This window comes from Girardinichthys multiradiatus, chromosome 3, assembly GCF_021462225.1.
Source record: "Girardinichthys multiradiatus isolate DD_20200921_A chromosome 3, DD_fGirMul_XY1, whole genome shotgun sequence".
NCBI classification, from domain to species: Eukaryota; Metazoa; Chordata; class Actinopteri; order Cyprinodontiformes; family Goodeidae; genus Girardinichthys; species Girardinichthys multiradiatus.
In genome coordinates, this window is record NC_061796.1 from 7,470,552 (window position 1) to 7,498,526 (window position 27,975).

General features: G+C 39.8%; 2 protein-coding genes across 2 annotated transcripts in view; both read left to right on the forward strand.

The window, feature by feature from the left end:
* The first annotated feature begins 641 nt into the window (after positions 1 to 641).
* Positions 642 to 10,246, forward strand: serinc2l (serine incorporator 2, like). The gene is made up of 10 exons (XM_047362082.1): positions 642 to 784; positions 1,459 to 1,620; positions 2,213 to 2,400; positions 2,506 to 2,585; positions 2,693 to 2,830; positions 4,497 to 4,666; positions 5,824 to 5,914; positions 7,196 to 7,346; positions 7,972 to 8,181; positions 8,684 to 10,246. Exons 1-10 carry the CDS (start codon positions 746 to 748, stop codon positions 8,820 to 8,822), a joined length of 1,368 nt encoding a protein of 455 aa, XP_047218038.1. The 5' UTR covers positions 642 to 745; the 3' UTR covers positions 8,823 to 10,246.
* A 7,364-nt stretch (positions 10,247 to 17,610) lies between these two features.
* LOC124865616 (transcription factor HIVEP3) overlaps positions 17,611 to 27,975 on the forward strand; it is a 60,955-nt gene continuing 50,590 nt past the window's right edge. The window contains exon 1 of the mRNA XM_047360857.1: positions 17,611 to 17,932. The gene's annotated coding sequence lies outside the window, so the exon portion shown is untranslated. The remainder of the gene's footprint in view (positions 17,933 to 27,975) is intronic.

The window sequence follows — 27,975 nt, forward strand, 5'->3', positions numbered from 1 at the left end:
GTCCTGACTCAAGGGAGAAGAATACAAATGCATGCCAAGATTTTTATGTGTAAAACATGTTAAACTACCTCCAACCACTCCAGCTACCACTGTGAAATAAGACACTGCTTCAAGAAGCTAAGATATCATCAGGTCTCATCGATTCCAGTTTAAGTGAACATATGTGACTCATAATGCCCAGCCCATATATATCATGCAAGCAGTTTGCAATAATGCAAGAGACATCAGCACACTGTTTATGCTATACTTTATTATGCAAATTATAAAGGAATACCAATAATATACCAATGTAATAAATCCAAAACACACTAAAAAAACACAAATGCATCACTTTGTTTTGTTGTTCTTGTGGCAATGTAATCCATCAGAACAATACAATACCAATGAATGTTTGCCTATTTTATTGCTTGTTTTATATGATTGAAAATGATAAACAAATGAAGTAGTTTGCATTTAATAGCATATTCTAATAATTGCGTTGATGCTAAAATATTTAAAAATGGGAAATTCTGCAACTATTAAGTTAGTTGATAAATTATTTTAATTTATAAATATCAGCCAATGAATTGAGATCCACAGCTCTATGGAAATGTGTGGTTTAAGGCAAAGAAATGGTTACAGCATTAAATGTTGGACTTTTATTTTGAAAAAATGACCAAGCCACTTCCGGTTATTTGTCGCTTTGGACAAGCTGTTTAGAGGAAGGAGGCTCAACCCGATCATTTCGACGCTTTAACGTGAAAAAATGGGGGCCTGTATGGCTTTGTGTTCCTTGGCCAGCTGTGTGAGTATCTTATTATCAAAAAGCGTTTTATCAGTTTTCAAATAAAAGCTTTTTGTCCTCGGCGGTTGACAGGAATTTACGATGTCGTTACCTGTTTGTCGCTTATCTACCTGACAGCTGAGGCTAGCCTTAATCTATCATATCCTGGTTATTAAGCAGGTCGAATGAGATCGCAGCCTGAACAATTGAACATGTTTAAATTTGCCTGCACGTAACCCAACATTGAGTGTTACATCGTTAAAAACAGACCAGTTTTACCCTGCTCTGTGTATATGAATGCGTTGCTCATAAATAAACACCAACTGGTGGTGTTAGCTTAGCCAGTTGTAACACGTTGGATAAATCGGGTTGAAAAGGTCACAGCTTTTATTTCCAACTAGATTAACTATGGCGACAAAAAGCCAGGGTTTTAGTACTGTCAAGGTTTACTGGACAAAATCTTTTTTTAATTTAATTTTATGTTTTTATGTGGGTGTGTTGCGTGCGCTTATGATGTACCGGAAAATGACCAAATTGTTTAATAATTCACTAGCTCAGTATGTCCAATAGATCTCATCTTGTTTATGATATCCACTTGGCCTATTTAAGCAGCTTCATTCAGTTACTTGCTGCGGACTGATTAGAATTTTTTCACTCATTTAGTCACTCCTATGCTTCTCTTTGTTTATCCCCAGGCCTCCTGTCTGTGTGGCTCAGCACCATGCCTTCTGTGTGGTTGCTGTCCATCCTCCAATAACTCCACAGTGACACGGCTGGTCTTCTCTTTCTTTCTGCTTCTGGGAACTATGGTTTCCGTCATCATGATCCTGCCTGGAATGGAAACACAACTCCGCAAAGTGAGCTCCTACTGCCAGCATGAAATTCATTTTCCAGTGATGATTACTGAACTTCCTAAAAGGCAATATGGGTCAGCTCTGCTTTACATTTTTATTCGTATGCTGTATCCAGCGTGAATAGGAGACTCTTTAAGTGACACATGATTAGAAGCTGAGCCGGGCGTACCTTCCAATGGTATTTATGCGCCTTCAACTTTTTCACATTTTGCCAGGTTACAACCAAAAATTTCAATGTATTTTATTGGGATTTTATATGATTTCTAAGGTCTTTTGCAGCCTATAAGAGGTCATCTTCCAGGCCTCCCCTGTATTTAGCTCCATCCTTTTTCCTACCATAAAGAACACTTTATGCATGTGTGCTTCAGTTATCTGTTGCTTTGCATTAGTCTGTCATATGAAATCCCAGGAAAAAAATCATTCAAGTTTGTGGCCGTAACACGACACAATGTAGAAACATTTCAAGGGGTATGAAAACTTTTGCAAGGTGCTCTATTTCTGTTGCCTTTTCTAAATTTAAAGATCTGTGTTTTGAGAACATCAGCTTGTGTATCAGTATGAGTTTATACTTTATCTAATTTATTTCCTTTTGTAGATCCCAGGATTTTGCCAGGGAGGAACGACCATATTTGGTATTGAAAACCAGGTCAAGTGTGAGGTCATTGTGGGCTTCAAGTCTGTATATCGCATGTGCTTTGCCATGACCTGCTTCTTCTTTCTGTTCGCGGTCATAATGATTCGTGTCCGGAACAGCAGAGACCCTCGAGCAGTGATTCAGAATGGGTAAGAGCTCTGTTGGGCTTTTACTGGACACAGCATGTTAGTACTGCGATGCTTTGTAGTGTTCATTATGGAGTTGTAAATTAGATTTGTTTTCTTTTTCTCCAGATTCTGGTTCTTTAAATTTCTGATCCTGGTTGGGATCACAGTGGGAGCATTTTTCATCCCGGATGGAACATTTCATACTGGTGATGACTGATTTCTGTGTTTCCTGTTGATTATATTTGTACACATTTAGGTTAAGGTATTCAACTTGAGCAGTAAACTTATGTCTGTTTCCTTTTGTCTGTGACAGTGTGGTTTTACTTCGGAGTGGTAGGATCCTTCATTTTCATTTTGATTCAGCTTATTCTTCTGATTGACTTCGCCCACTCGTGGAATAAGATCTGGGTTGGAAATGCTGCGGAAACCCAGAACAAATGCTGGTTTGCAGGTGAAGATAGTTTACCAAAATCTGAAAATGCTGCAGATCATAAAATAGGTGCAGGTGCAGTGACTCATCCACTTTCATGAAGAAGAGTTGTCAAGTTCTAAATATGAACATTTGGACTTCAAATGGACACACAAAGCATTCAGGTAAAAATAGAAAGCACCTAATTTAGGCACAAAAGGTGAACTTTCCAGTCTGCATAGAGAAGTTGTAGTAGGAGTTTTCAATGTGCCTGCTGCAGTTTTTGTCATGTAGACTCTGTAAACAACAATGTTAAAAAGCAAACATTAGCCAAGACTAATCTAACAGCAACTGGGAGATGATGAACATACTGTAAGCTTCTGGTGCTACATTAGAAATCTACCTTTGGCAAAGAGGATATTTAAATTTTGCTTTTATTGGTGTAATCTTTTTAAAGATCTGTTCTGTTTTTCCAAATACGCTTTTTTTTAAAAAATAGGACATTTTTTTTATTTTTTCTTCTGCTACCCTGTTTGATTTCTGTCTAGTTTACGCTTTTCCGCTTTTAAAAGAGTGCACTTCCGTGTTAAAATACCAGGTTTTTTTTATTTCAATTCAATTACCTACAATTTAAAAGAGCTGTAGTAGATACTGATGGATGCGGGCAGGAAGGATCTCCTGTAGTGGCCTGTTTTGCAGCAGATCTGACTGAAGACACTCATAAACACTCATGAAGAGGATGCTCAGGGTTCTCTGTAATGTTCTTCATTTTATCATAATGTCTATGCCTGGCTTTGATGCTGCTGCCCCAACAGACAGTACAGCTTTTCATGTAAAATTAGTCAAAAGTACTTTAGACTCCCTTTTATCATCATCAGTCTTATTTGGGGTCTGTCAGCATCCTACATCTCTACAATTTGCCCACTCTGCCTTTTAAATGTTCTCCAAATCTATCAGACTGTGAAGGAATCACCTGCCCACAACCCTGTTGAGACGACTCTATAGATTTTGGTTGCGCGGGTTTGATTTGGTTCTGTACTCTGGATAGGCCATTCGAAAATTGTAGTTTTCCTCTTATGAAGTCATTCTTTAATTTATTTGGATTAATGTTGAGACTCACTGTGATGCTCAAAAACTGAAATTCCTCTGCATATTCGGCTTTTTTGACCATCTTGACAAAAACTCCAGTTCCATCTGAAGAAAAGTGGTCCCAGAGCCTGATGCTGCCACCACCATGTTTCACGGTGGGTTTCTTTCAGTGACACACGGTGTTGTTTTTGTGCCAAACATACAATTTTTTTATTATCTAAAGTGCAACTTTGGTCCAGATCATAACACATTCCCCCACAAATGTTGGGTTTGTGCAAATAAACCTTTATGGAAAGTTTTGCATCCTTCATCTGACTGATACCTTTGTTCAGTGAGATCCTTTTTTATGTGACCTCTATGCAAACTGTGGCTTTGGTTACAGGATGCCAGTGTCTGGGACATCTTGCTAGTAGCTCACTATAATCGGCGGCATATGAGAACGCAAGACTTTTAATTTTTGTTTGTTTCCGCTACTAGATTTACATTTCAGTTTGGAACTGATTTATCAGTCTAATTTGTTTTTTACTTCACAAAGCATTGGATTTTTAAAGTGGTGTGTTCACTAATGTATGTACACACTCCCACTTTTGTCCATGTCTCACCTTGTTCTTCATTTCAGGGCTCCTGTTTTTCACTGTCCTCCACTTTGTGCTGGCCTTCACTGCTGTGGTGCTTTTCTACATTTACTACACACAGCCAGACGACTGCACCGAGCACAAAGTCTTCATCAGCCTCAACCTCATCTTCTGCATCATAATTTCGGTTGTGTCCATCTTACCAAAGATACAGGTAAAGTATCTGATTGTGTCTTGAATTGCAGAAAAGGTCTGGTAATCATCAACCCGTGTTTCCAGTAGGTGCAGCAGAATAAACAGCTTCTCGTACTCATCGTCTTCTGCTTATCCGGGACCGGGTCGCGGGGGCAGCAGACTCAGCAGAGACGCCCAGACGTCCCTCTCCCCAGACACCTCCTCCAGCCCCTCCCAGATGGCTGAGCTCCTCACCCTATCTCTAAGGGAGTGCCCGGCCACCCTACGGAGGAAGCTCATTTCAGCCGCTTGTATCTGTGATCTCGTTCTTTCGATCATGACCCAAAGTTCATGGCCGTAGATGAGGGTAGGAACGTAGACCGACCGGTAAATCGAGAGCTTCGCTTTTCGGCTCAGCTCTCTCTTCACCACAACGGACCGGCACAGCGCCCCCATTACTGCGGCAGCCGCACCGATCCGTCTGTCGATCTCCCGCTCCATTCTTCCCTCACTCGTGAACAAGACCCCGAGATACTTAAACTCCTCCACTTGAGGCAGGAACTCCCCTCCAACCTGAAGAGGACAAGCTACCCTTTTCCGGTCGAGAACCATGGCCTCTGACTTGAAGGAGCTGATCTTCATCCCAGCCGCTTCACACTCGGCTGCGAACCGCCACAGCGCATGCTGTAGGTCTTGGCTAGAGGGGGCCAGCAGGACCACGTCATCTGCAAAAAGAAGAGACAAAATCCTCTGGTCCCCAAACCCGACGCCCTCCGGCCCTTGGTTGCGTCTAGAAATCCTGTCCATAAAAGTTATGAACAGGACCGGTGACGAAGGACAGCCCTGCCGGAGTCCAACATCCACCGGGAACAGGTCCGACTTAGTGCCGGCAATGCGGACCAAACTCCTGCTCGTACAGGGACCGGATGGCCCCTAATAAGGGGCCCCCGATTCCATACTCCTGGAGCACCCCCCACAAGGCATCACGAGGGACACAGTCGAATGCTTTATCCAGGTCCACAAAACACATGTGAACCGGTTGGGCAAACTCCCATGAACCCTCAAGTAACCTGTAGAGGGTATAGAGCTGGTCCAGTGTTCCACGGCCGGGAATAAACAGCTTTTTCTGTCTAAACAGTTTCCAATTTGCATGATCTGGCCATTTTTAAGTTTGTGTTTCTGCCCTGTTTATTACAGGAAGCTCAGCCACACTCTGGTCTCCTTCAGGCGTCCCTCATTTCCCTTTACACCATGTATGTCACGTGGTCTGCAATGACCAACAATCCAAGTGAGTAGCTGAAGGTCTTAAACCTTCTTTTTTATCAGTCATGCTAAAGCTCATTGTTTCCTACATGTGCTTGTTAATGCGCTGCAGCTTTTTGATTATAAAGGTGAGTTTTAATGTAGCATAATGCCGGACCAGTACTGTTGTGGCTAATTTTAGCATAGCTACCTCGTGTTTTCTGTGTGTGATCAGGACTTCTTTAGTGAAAGACATCAATGAACAGTCTTGTGATGAATTTAGGACTTAGTTCTCTGTGTTCTCATCAAACCTGATGCAGGATTTGTGTTTTGAACCTTTGCGTGTCTTCTGGCAGTACAAGTCAGAATAGTTTGATCATTTTTATTATTGTTTTTAAAATATTGATTCCAAATGGGTTGAGCATGTAGGCAACCTAAAATGTCCCAGTTTAAATATACTGGTTTCTGTGAAACACAATCAGTGGCCAAGATGTAAATTGTTTTTTACATATGTGGTCAAGATGTGTAAAAAGCCTTAAATTCAGTTTTTATTCCAGTAGCATAATCTCACACTAGTAAAAAATCCAACTTTTAATTTGAATAAACTTCTTGTGTGGGGTAAAATGTCAAAATAAGAAATAACAGTTTGTAACCACATGGGCAATAATGAGGCCAAAAATATTTACACCCCAAGAGGTTTAGGTCTAAAGTAATCTTTTAATTTTACCAACATGTTTCTTCTGAGTTGAAGTAATATGAACACTTGGGAAAGGCTCAGCCAGAGTCCTGACTTCAATCAGATAGAGAATCTGTAGAGGGAGCTAAAGATTAGGGTGATGGCAAAGAAGCTCTCCTTGCAGCTCATGAAAACAGGCAAAAGGCTGATCAGTAATAATGGGAAGGGCTTGATTGCTGTAATGCCAAGAAAGGTAATATGTTTTTTTATTAAAAAGTGAAAAGGCTTTAAATAATTTTCAACATAATAAAATGTAAGTAAAACAGAAAAATATTTTTTTCAAAGTTGACAATCCTTTTAAATAGCTGTTTTATGTTTTGAATGATGTTTCATTTCTTATCAGAAGCAACATTCTTGGTTGAAGTGGAATATTTTTAATTGTAAATCTGCCAGAGAAATGAACTGTAGATACTTTCAGCATCTTTAGTGTCCTGACTTGCAAAGTAAGTCAAAAGGGGTGATGGCTCCCGCAGTCTAGATGAAATCAAAATGCGTTGATTATCAAATCCATGTCGTGCGCCACCGGTTAACTTTAAACTCTTTGTCATTTTGTGGTCAATTTCTAAAAGTGTGTATATTCTTGTTCTATAGATCGGAAATGTAACCCGAGCTTGTTGAGTCTAGTCTCGCACGTCAACACCACCCAACCGTCTGTTAACACAGACTTGGGGCATGTGCAGTGGTGGGACGCTCAAGGCATCGTTGGTTTGGTCATCTTCCTCTTCTGTACTCTCTATGCCAGGTAAACATAACAGTACCTCCAAAGTAATTCATTTTAACTGTCATGATGAACCTTCAATGGGAGTCTTATGTCCAACCAAAGACTGTATAAAAAGCACAAAATCTGAAAACCTATTTAAAAAGAAAAGCAGATTAGACACCAGTGCACCCTCGTTCTCGATGGACTGACAGTGGGATATGTGAGCACTGCAACAAGACTGACTACAGTGCTATCTGGACGTTAACATTAGTGAATAAACAGCATCATGAAGACCAGGGAGCACAGCAGACAGGTCAGGGATTAAGGGGTTGATAAAGTTGGTCTATTACAAAAAAAACAAAAACTAAAATGCACTGACGTGACAAATGCTGACGTGTTCAAGAGGTATAAAAACGTTTGGCATGCACTTTATACCCAATCACTCAGCCCACCATGATTCCTTCTATACGTTTAGGACATTTCCTTAATCACCAGGACAAGCGAGATGGATCAAAAAAACCTGTGAGACCAAGCCAACCTCAAACTGCCATTTTTCAAATGCTTGGCAGTAATTTTCAGATGGTTTATATACCTTCCATGTGTTAGAAAATTTCTTTCTTTTACTTTATCTGTTGTCATAATTTTTGTCCTCCTTTGCGCCCTTTAGTATCCGCTCATCCAGCAATGCTCAGGTGAACAAGCTGATGCAGACAGAGGAGTGCACAGGGTCCGGTGGAGAGGGAGTCGTGGGGGAGGACGGCGTGCGCAGGGCCGTGGACAACGAGGAGGAGAAAGTCACTTACAGCTACTCCTTTTTCCACTTCCACCTCTGCCTGGCCTCGCTCTACATCATGATGACGCTGACCAACTGGTACCAGTAAGTATTGTAGTATTTTAGTATCGAGATGATACAGGGATGCCGAATGTGAAACAGTTATGTAAAACAAGTAAGATGTAGCATTTGCATGTTATTTTAACATATTTCCATTTAGCTGGAAAGACATATATGCACTGTCATCCATTGTATTTGGGATTTTTCTATATTTACTTTAGGTTTTGAATATATTTCATAGGTTACTTTTGTTTTAATAGTCAAAATTTTAAACCAGATACAAACTAAAATAATACCCAACAGAACTTTTCTTACCCTTTTGCTTTTTCCTATTTTACGTTCGTGCCACCAGATGGCGCCGAACGGCACCAGAAATCACTTCTTTAGGAGAACATATTGAAATTTATTATACTTTTTTTTTTTTTTTCTTTTAAAGACTTTTAGCCACCCTTGGTCATTTTGTGACAACTTAAAAACCCTTGTGATAAATGTAAACAAATGTAGTGTTTTGTTAGTTTAATTCTTCTTCTTGTGTGTGCCCTCTCAGACCAGACACCACCACCCAGGCCATGCAGAGCACTATGCCAGCTGTGTGGGTGAAGATGTGCTCTAGCTGGCTGGGCCTCGGGCTCTACCTCTGGACCCTCCTTGCCCCTCTTATCTTCCCTGACAGGGATTTCAGCTAAGCACTCAATGTCCTGCAGATGTTTGTCCATTTTTTTTCCTCCTTGCATATCTGACAGGTTAAATCTTGCTATAAAGGGATCTAAAAGTGTGGTATGAAGACTTTGAAATATCTTCTTTAACTTTTTTTTTTTATTACATTAGCTGTCACTTATTTGTGCTGCGTCCTTTAAAGGCTCCTTCCTGCTAGTAGTAATCATGACAGAAGTGTGAAAGTTTACCCTGATTGTTTTAACTTCAGTAATGATTTCAGCACTTTCTGTTTTTGTTTTGCTGTTATTGGCTACCCTCTTTTCTTCTGTGTTATTTTTATGTTGAATTTTAGTTCATGAACACTCAGCAACAAGACACTTTTAGTACCTCAGACACTTATAGATTCTCTATTAATTAGCCTCTCTGATCAGACATCTGTGATTGGCCAGCTCTGGAAATCCTCTGACTTTCAGTACTCCCTCACCGCAGAGGGTGAAATTAAGGGGAGCCCTTCTCAGGAGCCCCACAGTGAGGTGAGTGTGAGAGTTAGATAAGACTAATAAGACACGCCCTGCAGATCATAACAGGGCTTCCCTGATGCTGCTCAGCTGCACACAGAGCCACGTCACTTCATCTTAAGCTGCTAAAAGAGCGCTGGTCCAATCTTAGCTCTTCCTCATCTGCTCTAATTTGAGACGGTTTATTCCCGGTGCTAAGCTGTTTCCCCCGTCTGATGCCGCTCAGGCTCGGACCTTTTTATTGCAGTCTGTTGCAGCTGGGAAACCTTTTATTGATCCACAGCTAATCAGCATGCAGTGTACAGAGCTAAGGTCCCAAAAGCTGCAGCATTAACTCGCCACTACTTGTGTTTTTATAAATGCCATATGTTAGCCAAGACAGTTGAGCAAAGAAAACAAAAAGGCGTTTTAAATGTTATGTGCAAACAGAAGTTATGCATTTCAGAAATGATGGAATTGCTGTTAAACTGTATTGACTTTCATATTGATCTGATGGTTGTAATGCTGGTACGATACTTATGCATTATGTAGTTACCTCATTTATAATGTGATTGAAATGAGAATACAATCAGTATATTTTGCACTTGTCAAAGCAGTTTTCATTTTAGGCCTAAAAATGCTATTTGTTTTTTTATCTTTTAAAAAAAATGTCATCATAAATTAATGAAATATGTTGCAATGGCTCCATTTGTGTATTATGAAACAAGTGATGATCTTTATTCTCTTCTATAGTTTTCCATTTCATCCCTTTAAGGGTGTTATTTAGGAGAATTTGCAGTTTTTGATTCATACATCGTGTTTTCTAACACTATTAAGTGCCTTTTTGTAGTCCTGTATTTCAGAAGGAAAGAAGGTGCTTATATGCCTGGTCTGTCATGTGATTTCAAACTGTATTTAATGCATTCAAAATCACATCTAATAAAGGTTCAATTTTCTTCCTGTGCAGAGAAAGCGTGTTTCTTTCCTCCTATCTGATGAATGCAATGAAGACCTATTTACTAACAGATATCTGCTGGTGTAACTTTTCCTTTACCCTGTTAATGTTAAGGCATTCAGTGCTATGTAAAAGCATCACCACAGCATGGTGTCGCCGCCATGTTTCATTTTGGGAATGTTTTTCATGCGGGGCAAAAAGTTTAATAGTGGGACCATCTGACCAGACCACCTGCTTCCACATTTGCTGTGTCATTTTCATAGTTTGTAGCAAACTGAAGAAGGTATTCTTTACTACTTTCTTAGTTCTCATCATTCTTTTATAGAGGTCAGATTTGTGGAGTGCAGGATAATAGTTGCCCTGTCCCCTGAGCTGTGGATCGCTGCAGCTCCTCCAGAGCTACCAAGGGGCTCTTGGCTACTTCTCTAATTAATACTTTCCTGTATGTTTAGAAAGGATTTGTAGTTGTACGATACACTTTCTATTTTCGGATGCTGGATTAAGAAGAGCTCGGTGAGACGCTCACAGCTCAGCATCATATTTTATACCTTGACTGCTTTGAACACTCCACAGCTTTAACTCTGATCTGTGTCCGGTGGTCTTCATGATGCTGTTTTTACACCGAGGCCTTCCCAGAGCAGCTGTGTATTTATGAGATTGAATCACACATAGGTGGTAAATGACTTTTGATAGCAGTTAGTTGGATTTTATTTTATCTAAGGGTATCAGAGTAAAGGGAGTTAACAGGTATGCATGGTGCACACTTAGGCTTTTATCTTTACAAGCCTTTGAAAACCATGTGTCATTATCCTGCCCCTTGACAATTTTGCTCTACTTTGTATTGGTGTATCACGTGATCATACATGACATACACTGAAGTTTGTGGTTGTAACATATCGACAATGTGGAACACTTCAAGGGGAATGAATATATTTTCAAGGCACGCCAAATCTTTTTATTGCTAATTTAACATCACTCCCACACCAGAAATAGGCTACTAGGTTTTATTCAGATATTACTGTCGTTTGTACTTATTCAACATTGTCTTCCTCTTTTGTAAAAACACAGTATATAGACATATTCACAAAGAACTTTTCTATTTATTTCCCTGCTTGCATTTTTATATTTTTCATGTCTTTGATATCAAAGTGCAACCAATTTCAAATTTCTTGCTTGTGTGCACAAACATAGAAATAAATCTTCTTTCCCTCTTTTGGTTATATCTCACAGATAAAGTTTGACTGAATTTAAGTTATTTAATGTGCCTTCAAGTTCTTAGCTGAGTTTCATTCCTTTTTCCTGAGTGGGACAGCTAAGGACATCTGAGTGACCTGTCCTCCCTGCTGCTTCAGGTGATACAGCTTGCAGCCTCTGAGGTCATTCCTTCTTGCTTGGCTGGTGAACAGAACGTGTTGGTTTTGGCTGCTCTTGACTCACTCATGCCACCTTTTGTGGACTTGTACCCTCACTGAGCCTATCGATTACAATCCTGATTTTATCTGTTTTGTTCTGGCTTATTTGTGACCAAAATCTGATTTTAGCTTCAGTCCTAAGAAGAAGAAATGAATGCTTTATGGAAGACTGCCCAAAATATGTTCTTGTGAATGAGTAAAACATTTACAGTTAGAAACGTAGGGAATATTTTTTACCTAATTATGCATTCTTGATGGTTGCCACGCAGACCTAAATTGTCAAGTTGAAAGTTGTGGCAAGTCTGGAAAATTCAAAAGTATTTTTATCATTTAAAGCACCAAAATAATTCTATTGTGAAATTTTATTTTTACCTCCTCAACAATAAGAGTGCAGAATCTTATTGAATTAAACCAAGGGTAGATCAGAAAATGTAAAAAGGGGGATAAAAAAGAAAGGCACGCAGTTTCCAAATCTTTGGACTTAAATCATTTCCTACTTTCTTTGTCAAAAAGAACAAACATGTCTGTTTTCAGCAGCAACAACAGGATGTGGGTCACTTCTTTAAAAATGTTTGCTGTGTTAAGTTTAATGAACAGGTGCAAACGCCTGTGCTGTCAGGCTAAATTTGCACCATGCTAGAATTTTGGTCTGGTGACATAAAATCATTACCGAGGGTTGCAAATGGCCCACAGACCACATTTTGGGCATCCATGAACTAATGTAATTTACCACTGTAGCATTTTGTATCTGAAGCTTTGCCTGAAACTGGCTCTCAAAACTGAACCTAAACACAGAGAACCAAAGTCTTTTTTATCTTTCTATGATTGTTTGCTTTTGTAAAAAAATCTAAATATATCCAGTGATTATCTGTTATCTCGCTACAGAACAAACATTTGTGAGGATCTTTGCAGCTTTAAGGTCACAAGTGGTTTAATCTGCATCAAACTAGACTTAAAAGACCCCTGAATATTAATGTCACAATGTTAAGATTAATGTAATGATAATGTGAGCTTATTGTAGATTAATCTTTTTAAATGAAGTCTGTAGCTTCATCTCAATTCTATAAATACTGTATATCTAAATTGTTATATTTTATAAAAATAATTTTTTTTAATGTAGCGAATATTAGTATCTGTTTTCTCTTGATTGGTTCTCCCTAGTGATCATAATGTCAAACACAATAAAATCAGATTTTATTCCCTTATTAAATGCATCAACACTGAAACTCTTTTTCAGGTCTTGGAAACATAAAAAGCAGCATGCTCATTTATGATATGATTTTATGCATAAGTGCAGAAAATATTGTATTCTTATTTTCATGTTGAAATCTAAACCACTACCTGTGTTCAGAAAACAACATATTTTTTTTGTTATATCTAAATATAAGAGTGAAAATAAGTTTAAATTTGTTCTATTCCTTAAAGAAAATTGGAATTGGCTGGTCACAGATCAGAGAAAACCAGAAATCCTTATTAGTCCGTGAAACCATGATCGGCATCCAGATTATGTTTGCTATGGAAAACTGTTCGACTACAATATTTGGTTGTGTTCATTCATTATGTATTTTTTGCTTATATCTTCTATCAATTCCGATTTTATTAAAAGTTGTAAAAATACTAATTTGAAGAATTTCTCCTTTATCCAGTCTTATCTTCTAAAGAATGTAAATCATCTACTTTTTATTAGGCTTTAATTAGAAATATTGCACTGCATGAAAAGTAACTGAGAGTTTATATAAATTTACATTAAGAGACCAAAACACAAAGAAAAAGACACACTAAACATGCACATGTCACAATCATGTCACATGTGAACTTAAATATCCTTTTTAGACTCTGCAAAGTGCTGCACATCATGGTGATACATGGCTTCACTTCGTGCACCAGAACACGTTAGAAGGGCCTTGCTAAGTCTTGTGCAGCCACCCTCTGTAGCAAACTAACTACTGTTAAGGTCTTATGCAACTCTTACATGCAACGTTTGTTTAAAATCTCAGCTGGTTTTATCTTAATTGTTTTTACCTTTTAGCTGCTTGCTAGAGTTGTAGAGGGATCTCACTGAGTTTCATGAAACTGAAGAACTCGGTGTTGAACTCTAATGCTGTTAGTCCCATCTGAAATGTTGCCGCCCGTGAACACAGCCAGTAGCATCTGAGAACAAATTAGCAGAGCGCCATCCATCTCTCTTTTATTTCTCCCTGTTATCTTCAGGTGTACAAATGCAAACAGTTTTTTCTCCAAGGAAAGATTTAAAGTGCTCTCTGTCTTTTGCAATTGGCTCCAGTGTCATAAATCCCAACTTCATTTCCTCTTATATCCTCGGATGCAATTTGTCACTGTAAAAAGAGATCAGAGGCTGTAATGTGCCGATTATGAGCCACTAATGCGACTGTGCAGCCACACTTGGTTAGGCATTCTGGGATTTTTAATTGCAGATTGACTGAGACTGTTGTTATCACTTGCAGTGTTCCGCCTGACCTTAATCTCCGCTTTCATTTTGTCACATTAGCTGGGAAATGTCAGTGTTATCGGCATGTTGCATTTGTCACAAATCCCCACCCTGCACCCCTCTTCAGTAAAACTGATAATTATTGTAATATCTTTGTTTCTGTCTTTATGCAACAATAAATGAGCTGAACTGCTGTTGCGATGCCACTAGGTACACGTTGTTTTGGGGAAGGAGCATGCATCCCTGACCAGCTCTCAGCCACAATGACTTGAGATGCCTTTCTGAGGTGTAATTAAGTTTTAAGAGTTGAATCCAGACCATTCTGCATGCAGGGGAGTTAATTGGGTTTGGCCCCTGCTGGCATATTGCATGTGCACTGGAAACATTTACCCAACATTAAGCCCCAATTAGGCTTTTCATGATGGGAAACTTGTTGCTGGATGATGTGATGTAGAGAGCCTGATGGTTGACAGACTGATGGTGCCATTTATCTGCCATAGTTGTGATGTGGCAACGAGCTTATATTCTGTATATATGCACAAAGCCTTGCAAAAGTATTTTGAATTGTTTCACATTAGAACCACAAACTTCAGCATTTGTATTATGCGATAGACCAACGCAAAGCTGTGGATAATTATGAAGAGGAAGAATTTTTATTCATCTTGGGTTGTCCTGCTGGAAAGGGGACATCCTCGCCAGTCTGAAGCTTTTTGCAGCTCTCTAACAGGTTTTCTTCTTGGATTGTCCTGTACTGTACATAGCTACATCCATCTTCCCATCAACTCTGACCTGCTTCTCTGTCTTGCTGAGGAAATGTATAATGCCACCACAACCATATATAACACGTGGCCAAAAACGTACTGTTTTATCAGAGCCCCTTCTTCCACGTGTTTGCTCCCTTACATGGTTGGTGGCAAATGGAAAAACAAGACTTATGATGTTTGTTTGTTTTTTGTTAAACAATAATTTACTGTATTTTCTCGCCACTCGTCCATAAAGGACAGATTTGTGGAGAGCCTAACTCATAGTTGTCTTGTTAACGGATTCTCCCACCTTAGGTAAGGATCTCTGCAGATCCCCCAGAGATACTGTTTCAAGAGAAACTTGAGAATAATTCTCAAGTTTAATAACAGTAAGCTGTATTCTGTCTGCTGTATTCATTGGTCTTCATGTTGCTGTTTGTCCTCTAATGTTCTCTAACAAACCTCTGAGGCCTTCACAGAACCGCTGGATTTATACCGAGGTTAAATTACACACAGGGGGACTATGTTCACAAATTAATTAATTTAGGTGCATCAGAGTAGAGAGGGTTGAATAAATATGCAAGCCACATATGTATTCTTTATTTTTTTTTAATCTTCTGCTGATTAGGTGTCCTTTTTCCAGCACTGTATTCTTATAATCTGCTGAAAACCTTGTTCATTTTAGAGTTGTTCTCCAAATTGTTGTGCAGAGAAGTCTCTTTATCTGAGTGTGAAAGTTTGTTTGTGTGTATTTGTGTGTGTGTGTGTGTGTGTGTGTGTGTGTTAGTAGAGCTCTCCAGTGCGCATGCTCCCACTCAGCTCAGAGCAGCAGCTAATGCAGTTATATAACAGTCAGCGCAGCCGGAGTCTGCTGTGAGCCAAATGCCAGGCCAGTCTGATTACATAAGCCTGTCAGAGTCATATTGTAGCAGCACAGAGCACTCACACCACAGCGTGGCTCAACGCTCTTTTCATCGTCTCCTCCTCTGTCTCTCGCTTCTTCCTGGTATATTTCTTTGCTCCTCTGTCCTCCCCTCTTTTTTCCACACCCCTACCTACCTCCCTCCCTCCCTCTCCTCTTTTCCTTTCCTTTCCTTTCCTTTCCTCTCCTTCCTCTTCCTCTCTGCTGCAGTGCCATTCTCTGCACTGAGAACAAAAGAGTTAAAGAATGCTAGATGCAGATGCAAAGACAGCTCAAAAAATATGAGGCACCAAAAGTTGCACTAAGGGTATACATCCTCATGCATTTATTCTACATCAGGTTTTCATATGATACACATCACACTGGATTTTAGGTTATTACTCATCTCACATTAGATTTTTGAGCTGTGCTGGCTCTCATCACTGCCTTGTCCCCTGCTGGGACTTAGGGATCAATTTGATCTGCTCAATACCAATGCATGCACCAGTCAGGGCTGCGTCTGTCGGTGACCTTTACTATACCTGACCCTCAACACTCCTCTCCCTGTCCCTCAGGTATTAGAAGGATTGGGTCAGGATGAGATGTACCTAGAGTGGAGAGATGTGTGAAAATCATTCCATGTATCAGGTGTACCTCCCGAAAGTTTTTAAAAAGGGGTGGCAGTGGTCGAGTGGTGGGGGGGATTACACCAGATCCAAAAGGCAAAGAAGAATGTCATTACTCTTGTTAGGCTGCTTGCATTTATTTAAAAGGGGTGGCTGTGTTTTTTTTTTTTAAACCATAATGTAAAAACATGTCGTTTTAGTTTATATTTCATTGCTCATTCACAATTCATTGAATTATGGAGATCAATGCTCAGAAAAAGGTTAAATCTTGTGCATAATCGAATTCAATAGTATTTAATTATCCGAACTGTTTGTAGTTTATAACACAATGTTGCCATAATGTTTGGTTGTGACCCCTGTTTTCCCAGTTGACTCTTATAACATATGAGAGATTTAACCAAAACATGTCCAAGAGGCTTCCTGCTAGTAGATATTATTTCTTGATTCATGTCTGCACATTTCCTTACAGTAAACTATGAGCAAAGTGCAGAAAATTGTTTGAATATGTCGATTGTCAAAGTGGGAACTAAACCTCCCGCTGTAGATGGCTTCGTTTCCTTCCTCTGAAACGTTTGATATTTAGCAACTCAAATTTCACTTTCTTACAAACGTTATCCTATTAAAAAAAACAAAAACAAAAAAAATCATATAATGGCTATATTACAGGTGAATATTGCGATGAGGATCCCTGTAGCCTTACATCCACATTTTCCTCCTTTTTTTAGGCAGCATCATCTGTATTTGGTCAGGACACGTCCTTCTGTGAGACTCAGATCTAACTGGCGGAAAACATTATTGGTAAGCAAAGAGTGAGCTCAGGATACTTGGAAAACGGCAGCAAATGATGCCTGTATTCAAAACAGACCTTTGATGTGGATATTGTGGCACTGATATCGCAATAATGATATAAATATATGGAGAGACAGAGGGCGGGGGTGTTGGCTCCTCTGCAGAGTTTCAGTGGAATTGATTTCCAGCCTTATAATTTGACCAGTCCCGGACCAGCTTACAACGTGTGTGTAAGCTGTAAAACCATACAAATAAAAGAAATCACACCAAAAGAACAGAGAAGATGCATCCATGTCAAAGCCAGTTAGCCTCCTGAAACTCCCGATCCCACAGCACTGAGTTCGCCCTGCTAATTACAATAGTCTCAACCAGGAAGTGCTGCTGCCAGCCAATGACCTCCGCTGCCAGCTCATGGTTATTCATGAGGCACGCCAGCCCACTGGTGGAGGCTGACAGGAGGGCGGCGCACAGCGGGAGCTGCCGTGCGGGGTGGTGCGGGGAGCGCGGTGTGTGTGGTACGCAGGGCGAGATGTTGTTTTGTTGTGGCGATCAGCTGAACGTGGCATCGCGGTCCGCTCTGACACACCAGCAGCAGCACCAGCAGCAGCACCAGCAGGCAACCCAACACAACAAACACCAACACGACTCCACGTACAAGGCAGCGCTACACACTCGCCGCGTCGGGGGCATCTCAACCCAGGAAATGCGGACTTCTGGCCCTTTCGCTTCGGGATAGATGGCTGCAGCGCACACTCTGTAGCGAGCTGGTAAATATTAACCTAAATGTTACTGCCTGTGAGGGAGTTGGTTTCGTTTGTGCTGCCAGAGGAAGAGAGAAGAGTGAGAAGTTGAGAGCGGATCCCACCCTTTACTTTCTCTGCCTGATTGTGCGTTAAAATTGAGTTGCACGGACTGATTAAAGCGGCTTCTTGTGCTAATTGGCTATTAAGTACATGCTGCATGTAGACGAGTTCAGCAGCAGGCAGGTCATCTGGATTTCGGGCACCGACCCGCTCCGGCAGCGCTGGGGTAGGGGCTAGGGGGTCCTGCACATACAGCTGACAGCACATACCTCATCGTGGACTTTGGTTTTCATAAGGAAACCAGCTGATGAGAGCAGCAGATCTTACATTTATGCGTGTAATGAAGAAGACCCAGATGGTCTAGCCTATGAGGTTCTTGAAAACAGGCTGCAGTTTCACTTTGTGGATTTGTAGATGATGATATCATGCTTTACTGAGTTGGGCTGCTGCTGATAATGTAGAGGGGCTAAGTTAGCCATGTTTTGGCTTCTCTTACGGGTTTCCACGCAGTGAAAAAAGAAAAAGAAGTTTTGTCGGACTTGTAGAACATGTAAAGGTGGGATTTCCGAGATTTCTGTATAAATGCACCCCAACATGAACAGATTTGCTAAGACCTTTTAAATGAGCAAGCAAAGACACATTATTTTATTGGAGTTATTGAGTTTTTATAGGTCGATCTAAAAAAACTTCCTTTATTTCAGTATTCCTTACACACAGCCTAAAAGTGTGATTCTAAGAAAACTTTGACATTACACACAACCAATAAAAAAAGGATTTTAAATCCAGAAATGTCAGCCTACTGACAAATATGCACAGAATATGCACTCATTTTTTGTTGGGGCTCCTTTTGCATTGATCAAAGCATTAATGCAAGGTTTCATGGAGGTGATCAGCTTGAAGCTCTGCTAAATTGTTAAAAAAGCCCAGGTTGCTTTAATAGCAGCCTTCAGCTTGTCTGCATTGTTGGGTCTGGGGTCTAATCTTAGTCATGACAAAACTCCATAGGTTATCTATGGGGTTAAGGTCAAGAGAGTAGGTCATGACTGTGGAAAGTTCATACTGGACCTCAAGCAATGTGGATTCTGTGCCTCCCTACTTTTTCTCCAGAAATGCAGTTTACATTCATCTGAAAAGAGGGATTTGAGCCACTGAGCAACAGTCCAGTCCTTTATCTCCTTAGCTCAGTTTAGACTTTTCTGACTTTGCTTCACCACCCTCTTAAGGCTGTAGTCATGGCTGCTGCTTGTGCACCTTTTTCTACCACACTTTTTCCTTCCACTCAACTTTCCATTGGCATTCTTTGACACATAACCGCTTTGAACATCCAACCCCTTTAGCAACCCCTTTTTCCTTGTTGAGGGGGTCACTGACTGTGTGCTGGACAACTGTTAAGACAGAACACCTTACCATCATTGCATAAGTCATAACATGGCAATAGCATGACATTTATATAATAAAATCGTGTAATTGGTTTTATGTAATATTCACATTTTCTGAGAAATAAATTTGAGGTTCCCATAATTGTTAGAAATAATAGAAATAATCTCACTACGTGCAATGACGTATTTATGTATACCAGCTTCCCTTTTTAAATGGAATGACAGACATAAACGCCTTGATTATATTCTTCTATTGTAGACACCCAATGTTACATTTTATTATGATTTACACGTAGAAAGTAAAGTTATGTGTTGTCTGAATGACATACACATTAAATGAGTTTTATATTAATAGCACTTGGTTTAAAAATACTTAAATATATGTTACATATAGCACAAGGTAATACAGGCTGAGTAGAGTGTGGTAGTTATTAACATGATACAAACTGATCTCATTACTGGGTTTTCAAAAAAATGAATTCAGATTATTTTAGTGGAAAGCAAAAAAGTTTTAAGGAGCTTGTTCTTATTTCTGCTGTGTAGGGCAGTAAAACATTTTGGCTATTTAAGAAATATACACATGTCCAAAAACAGTTTTACTCAGAAAAAAAAAAACTGTCTGGTTTCACTGAGCATGTTACATGTAAATGATTACATTTTTTGATTTTGCAGAATCACCACAAAGATAATGGATTCCTAAACTAGAATTTGTGATTCCTTCTAGGAATCCCCTGTTAGTTTAGGGATCCTAAGCAGCTATTTAGTTCACTTATACCTTGGTCCACCCCTGGACATCAAACTAATTGACTCTCTGATATTGTCCGATAATTTGATGGTAGAATATGTTGAGTGTTTCAGATGCGTGCTATAGGACATTGTTTTATTTAAAGAGCTTGTATCTACAGCTAAGCACCATCATGACTGTTCACATGAGTTTATCATAATACATACAGAATATGTTCTCCCTCAGAGATGAGGTGTTGGATGATTGTGCTAAAAAGGATTGCCAGAGCATTTCCAAAGGGAGTGTAGATTGTCAGCCGTTCACAATACAGCAGACTAGAGATCTCAGATTAGGTGGAGAGGAATGGAAAATAAGACTCTGTTAGCCTCCCCAGGCGTGGTCAAACAGTAAAGTTTACTCCTACAGAAAGACACGTCATACTTTGAGAGGTCACGAGTGAACAAGAGCTAACTCCAAGGACAACAAGGGACCACTTTGGCTGTGACAGTGTTTAGTTTTTTACGCGCAGAACATTGAAAAACACTGGTGTGCCAGGCTGGAGGATCAAAGAGAAAGCCAAAGATCACATGACCTATTAAGCAAGCTGGAAGAGGGACAAATCAGATAAAAGTATTATGGTTTAACTCTTAACAGTTTGGAGAACAGAATAACACTGCCTAACCAGATACGAAGCTTATCAGATTCAGAATCAGTTTTATTTGCCAACAATGTGTACACAAACAAGGGATTTGACTTGGGTTTCAGACATTAGATTTAATATCCCATCTGTGAAGCATGGTGGTGGTAGGATTATGGTATGGATCTGTTTTGTTCAGACCATCAGTCCATCTTGTGGTCATTGATGAACCAATGAATTCTGAATACTGTGACTTAGTTCTAACCCATAAACTCCCAAGGATGAGAAAAGTGAATTATTTGGAAGGGCTATCTAAAATTGTTGTTTATCAAGTTAATTGCTCAAAGCATGTTTATCTATGTGTATTTAAAAAACAGTGTGTGCTAAATCCAGTTATTGCTAGAAAAAATGATACTGAATCTCTGACTCAGCATTTAGATTCCTCATTCTGCCTAGATGAGCATGTACCTTTTAAAAGCAAAACTAAAGCAAATATCTGTGGTGCTGCAATGTCATTTCCTCATTTCATGGCCCATACTGTAACTTACAGAACAAAGCATACTGAGCGTAATGGTGAAGGGCCATAAATGGAGAGAAGCCAACATGCAATTACGTCTTATTGAATCAGCACTAAGCGGCAACCCTACAGTGCTCTCATTTGGCCTCGATCACCACCACTTGTGGCACTTGCTCAACAGGGACTCCCGGTGGGGGTTGGTTGGTGGCGGTTACATTTCTTCATCTCCATGCAAAAACTGAAGATTGTTTAAATGTATGAAGGGATTCTTCTAGTATACTTTGATCTAGCGACTGCTGCTACTATTTTTATGGCTAACATAGATGATAGTTATTGCTTTTTGTCAGGCTTACTTGGAAGTTTGCTTAATTACTTTGTAACTTGGCTGAAATAAAAGTGGGATGCTCTTTAAGAACATGCTTTAAGAATAACTGCTAACTTTAAAAGCTGAAACTAAATGTCTGATTATTCATTTGAACCTGTCAGTCAACTGTTTTGCAGTGCTAGTTTTACCACAAACTGAGCTGCTATTCACAGCTGCAGAAACTTGCACAATACATTTTCCCAGGTAGAATATAAAAGAAACATAAGTTCCTTCACAACTGATTAGTGCATATTTCACTAACTGCAGATCAAAACAAGGAAATTGATACATGGTTTTTAAAATTTTAAATAGAAAAATCTAAAATGTGGCATGAATGATGAAGAGTTCAAAGAACTCACTGGTCAAAGTTGTGGAGAAGTTTAAACAACATTAGGTTATAAAACAATAGCCCAAGCTTTGAACTTGGAATATTGGGATTTAAACTCATAGAGCACTGTTCGATCCATCATTTAAACATGGAATTATCATAGCACTACAAATCTATATAAGGTGGGTGCCCTTATAAACTGACAGACCAGGGACAGGAGAGCATTACTCAGAAAAGTAGCCAAGAGATCAGTGGTAACTGTGGAGGAGCTACACAGATCCACAGCTCTGGTGGGAGAGATTGTGTAAATGGCAGTCATTTATCCTGCAAGTCACAAGTCTGGTCTTAATTAAAAAATGGCAAGGAGATAGCCACTGTTGAAAGTCATAGAAAGTCACATTTACCATTTTGGGGACAAAACCCATGTGGAACCAGGTGCTCTGGTGAGATGAGACCAAAACTGAACTTTTTGGACTACAGATAAAATGCTAAATGTGGACTTCATCCCCATGGTGAATAAATAGGGGTGGTAGATGGGAGCATGTTTGATGCTTAATACAGGGCAATCCTGGGGAAAAAAAATGGTTAAATGCTACAAAAGACTTGAGGTGGGTGTAGAGGTGCACCTTCAAGCAGAATAACAAACCTAAATATACAGCCAGAGCATGTTAGCATGGTCCAGTCAAAGTCCAGACTTTAACCATATTGAAAATCTGTGGCAAGACTTGAAAATTGGTGCTCAGAGATGCTATTAGCTTGACATGATCGATCCAAAATGGATAGATAATGTTGGGGGGGGGTGGGGGGGGGGGGGGGGGGGGGGGGGATTAACTATAAATGCACACATTGCTGATTCGGTGATTGCTGCAGGCGCTTTTCACTGGATTTTATTTATAAAATTCCAATCAGCTACATGTTTAAGGTTTGTGGCTGTTACATGAAGAAATCTTGAAAGGTTTAAGGGGGGTTTTAATTCTTTTGTAAAGCTCTGTAACTTTGTATGGCTGCACATTGTCACGAAGGATGCAGCCTTTGTACTTACTGATGATGCAGAGGTGGTATTATTTTTCAGAACAGGATATCACTTCCTTCTAAATCTCAAGCATTCTCGCTCTGGGTCCCATGACACCTCTCAGACCACGCCCTTTGGCAAAGAGGGTTTCTGTGCAGATTACAGTCTCCAGATGCCTCTTCACAACCTTAATCTGTGCTCATTAAGCAAACACCTGCAAAGAGGGCAGCTGTTTACCTTTGGTTTAACTCCCATGAAATCCCATGGCTGTATCATCCTTTAGGATCTTCATCTGTTTTCTTTTCTAGTATTAGCACAGCAGTGGTGATTCCTGTAAAACTGTTTAGCGAATGTTTGAGGAAAGGGAGAAAGAGACAACACATAACACTAGTAGTTCTAATTATATTGTTTGAATTTAAAAATATACATATAAATAAATTCTCAAAATCCAATTCCTCTTCTCTGAAGGAGTCTTATGTTTCAGTGTGTTATGTTACCCCTGCAGAAACTGCAAGTGAGGATTGGAGGGGATTTCTGCTCCCTGGGAGGCTAAGAGAGCTTTCGGAGTAGAAATCCTCCCAACCTTGCCGCGGATCTGCCGAGCAAATCAAGGGAGCAGGCGATGCTCCAGTGGAATCCTCCCCCAACCGGGCTTGTGTTGCTGAAGGAAGGAGGCTGAACTAACCCTGCAGATCAACAACCAGCACCACCATAGGCTCACTGCCCCTCTTTAACTCTTTGAAAGCCCTTAGAAATTTGTGGAGTAGCCTTCAATAAAATCAAGATTTGTTTTATCTGACTCTTGGTGCTGCCAGTCTGCTGTGTGCCATGTTCAGCCTTGAGGAACAGTCTCTTACCTGTGGGGCCTTCAGGCTCTGAAGTGTGGAGGACGTGCAGGGAGCTCTGAGCCAAGCTTCTTTTTTATTTTTTGGGGAGGTTGCCAAATGGTCCACTAACTCACTGAATATTATGGTATATATGTTTTATCCATAATGCTTAGACTAACACCTACAGTGCCTCACAAAGGTTTTTATTCTCCTTCCCTTTTATAAGACGTTTTGTGACATTGCAGTCATTAATTTTTGTATATTTTATTTTGATTTGTTGTGGCAAAACAACACACAATAGCAAATTCCTAAAGTGGAGTAGAATGATTCATTGTTCTCAAAATCTTATAAAAATTAAAAATCTGATAAGTGTGGCATATATTTGTATCCATCCCCCTTTAATCGCTTAGATAGAATCCAATGCAACCAGCTGCTTTCCTATAAGAAAACAAATTCAATGTTTTAAAAAAGGCGCAAGGAATATGTGTTGGCGTTGGGCTATCACATAATGCTCCAATAAAGTGCAAAGGAGTTTGCGGTTGTAACGTGACAAAATCTGAAGCTGTTCAAGAGGTATGAATAATTTTGCTTGGCACTGTATTCATGTGTTTTTGGCTCTTGTACAAAACTGTGCCCTAAGATTGTCAGGTAAGGTCATGTACAAAACACCCATTTTTATATGCTGTAAATTATGCAGTAGTGTGGTCTACTGCCATCAGCTTGGAAGGTCATGTTTTTCTCCCTCAAAAGCAGAAAAACACATCAGATTTTCATGAGTTTTCATTACAAAAGAAATATGTAATTATTGTTGTGGTTTTGTGTTGCTCCTGATGCTCTGCTGACATCCTGTCTGAGGTTGGAAAGCCACATTTAGCAACCCTCTGGGTTTTGCACTTGTCTTCTGTTTGATGTACATTCACAGCCAAGGAAGGTGCATTCATACATGATGTGTTTGTGCACACTCTGTACATCATGCATGTTTATACAGTATGTTCTGTAGCTGTTTATGTGTCCGATGTTTTTGCTGATGCCTCCATATTCCTGGCCCTCCGTTTCGGTGTCTGTTTCACCTAATTGAAGGTCAATATTTGCATGAGCATTCCTACAGACAACTTTCCTGCAGAGGCTTAGGCTGAACAGAGTACAGGCTGCCACTGTGCTTTAAAAATTATGGCTGTCATGTTTTGATGTAACATCCTGCACGATTTTTGGTGAAAATGTTTGTGGTTGTTCAGATTTCTTTAAAGCAGTCCGAACTCATCTTGTGCATTTGAAGCCATTAAAGTAACATTACAATTATAAACTCCTAGCAATATAATAATAATACATTATTTGTATATCTCCTTACAATAACCGCTAGGTTAAAGTGCTTTATAGTGAGTTAAATAAAATAAAACACACAAAACAGAAGCAATAACACAGCGTTAGGATACAAAAACATTAGGAACAATAAAATAGAAATATGTAAAAAGTGTAACACTATTAGGTATTAAAGACCATTTAGATTTCTTAAGACTTGACTTGAAGAGGCCCAGGTAAGGCCTGGGCTCCTCTAACAGGCTGATTTGAGGCCTCAAGTTTCGGCCATGCATACAAACATTTAAAAGATCACACAAATACAATGGACCCAAACCACCATAATTTAGAGCTTTAAAAACAAGCATTAAAATATTTAAAATCAGTCTTAATCAAATTGGGAGCCAGTGAAGGGATTTAAGTACTGGTGTGATGTGATCCTGTTTCGTAGTGTTTGTTATGACAGCAGCATTCTGTATGGGTTGGAGGCGACTCAATAAAGACTGGGTTATGCCGAAATACAAGGAATGGCAGTAGTCCAGACGCGAAGTTATAAAAGCATGGACAGCCTTTTCAAGGTCATTATGATTTAAACACTTCTTGGCTTTGGCTAGGAGCTGTAAGTAAAAGAAGCACATTATAACTACATTGTTTATTTGTTTGTCAAGTGTAAAATGTGAGTCAAAGAGTACATTGAGATTTCTAACAGTAGAGATGTAGCTGAAAGAAAATTCAAAGCCAGCTGCTCTGTTGTTCCCAAATACATTTCATTCAGTTTTGTCCACATTTAAAAGTAAAACGAATCTAGCTAACCACTTCTTGATATCTGAGAAACAGACAAACAGAGAAGTAGTTGCTTCATCCTTGTCAAAATTTACTAGCAGATATATTTGTGTGTCATAGGCATATCAGTGAAAGGATAGGTTGTGTTTGGCAATGATTGATCCACGTGGTAGCATGTAAAGAGATAAAAATAAGAGGCCAAGGATGGAGCCTTGTGGGACGCCACAAGAAAAAGGGGCAGTAGACGAAAACAGGTCACCAGTCATTACAGAGAAAGATCTCTCCATTAAGTATGAGGCAAACCATTTCAGTACTGTTCCTCAAATTCCAACATTTTAACTTAAACGTGTCAGAAGAACTGAGTGATCCACTGTATCAAATACTGCTGTGAGGTCAAGGAGCACCAAGACAGTTGGGCATCCCACATCGACAAACCACTCAATATCATTGTGACGAGATCTAAAACCAGGTTGAAACTTTTCAAAAATATAATTAGTTTCTTAAAAGGACTGCAGCTGATTAAAAAACGCTTTTTCTATGAGTTTAGAAAGAATGGGCAGGTGACATACAGGTCTAAAATTTGAAAGTACAGAGGGGTCCAAACCCGGATTTTTGAGTAGTGTTCTGACCACCACATTTAAATGCAGGGACAACTCCTAGATTTTCAAGATCCCACAATTTTGGAAACATTTGCAAATAAAGGCAGTTTAAACTGATTGAACAGGACAAATTGAGCTGCGCCGATGACAGATTTAAACTTTAGTGTCCAAATAGGGTCTTTGAAAGCAAGAGATTAAACTGGAGGAGAGGCAACGAACATATTCCAGGAGTCACACAGTTAGTCCTGCTCATTCCACATCTACTGGTTGCAGGTAGTATAATAACTCAGAATCAGCTTTATTCACTAAGTTTGTTCACACAAACAAGAAATTAGAATTTAGTTCCACTTTGTTCTCAACGAAGAGGTTTAAATTATAAATATATAAACAGGAAAATAAAAATAAAATGTTTTTTTAGTAAATATGTATATGTACAGCACTTTTTACAAAAGAGAAGATAATGGTTGAATTGGTACAAATATGCATGGTATCGATCGATCTGGGCACTGTTGAGTGTTCATCAGAGTGACAACCTGGGGAAAGAAACTGTCTCTGCGGCGGCTGTTTTTTTTCTAATATCTCTGTGTAGCACCAACCTGAATGTAAAATTCAAAACAGTTTGTGTCCAGGATGTGTGGGGTCTGTTGAGATGTTAGCTGCCCTTTTCCTGACCCTTGACCTGTACAAGTCCTGGATGGATGGAAGGTCAGTCCTGATGACCCTCTCTGTAGTCTTAGATGTTTGTTGTAGTTTCAACCTGTCCTGTTTTGTAAATGAGCCAAACCACACAGTGATGGACAAACACAGACTGGATAATGGCAGTGTAGAAGATGACCAGCTGCTTCTCTGGAAGGTTGTACCTTTTGAGTTGCCTCAGGAAGTACAGTCTCTGCTGGGCCTTCTTCTGAACATTGTCTGTGTGAGGACCAACTCAGGTCCTGAGAGAGGGTGGTTCCCCAGGAACTGGAGGTGATCCACAGTAGACACAGTATTGCTGAGGATGGTGAGGGGAGGGAGTATGGGGTTTTCTCCAGATGCCCACTGTCATCACCACAGTCTTGAACGGGTTAAGCTTCAGATGGTTCTGACTGGTTCTCACACCAGTGGACCAGCCGATCCGCCTCCTGTCTGTATGCAGACTCTTAACTGTCCTGGATCAGACCAATGATAGTGGTGTTATCTGTGAACTTCAGGATTTTCACAGACAGGTCAGCTGAGGTGCAGTCATTTGTGTACAGAGAGAAAAGTACCAAGGCTGTCCGCGGCACCATCTTGCCTTCTCTCTGAGCCTGTTTTTCAAGGCTGTGAATGTTAGGGGAGTAAAAATACATCCGGTTTACGAAACAAAATGATACGATACAATACTAGTTTCACGAGATTGAGATTGCTTTTGATGAAACCAAGGATAACCATTTTGGTTTTATTTTAAAAATTGAGTAAATATTTCATCAATTACAAACTGTTTTTTAAGGTATCAGTCTAAATTCAGTCCAGGTTTGACTGCTCCATATACTGAAGATTGTCTGATTCTAACGTGGCCC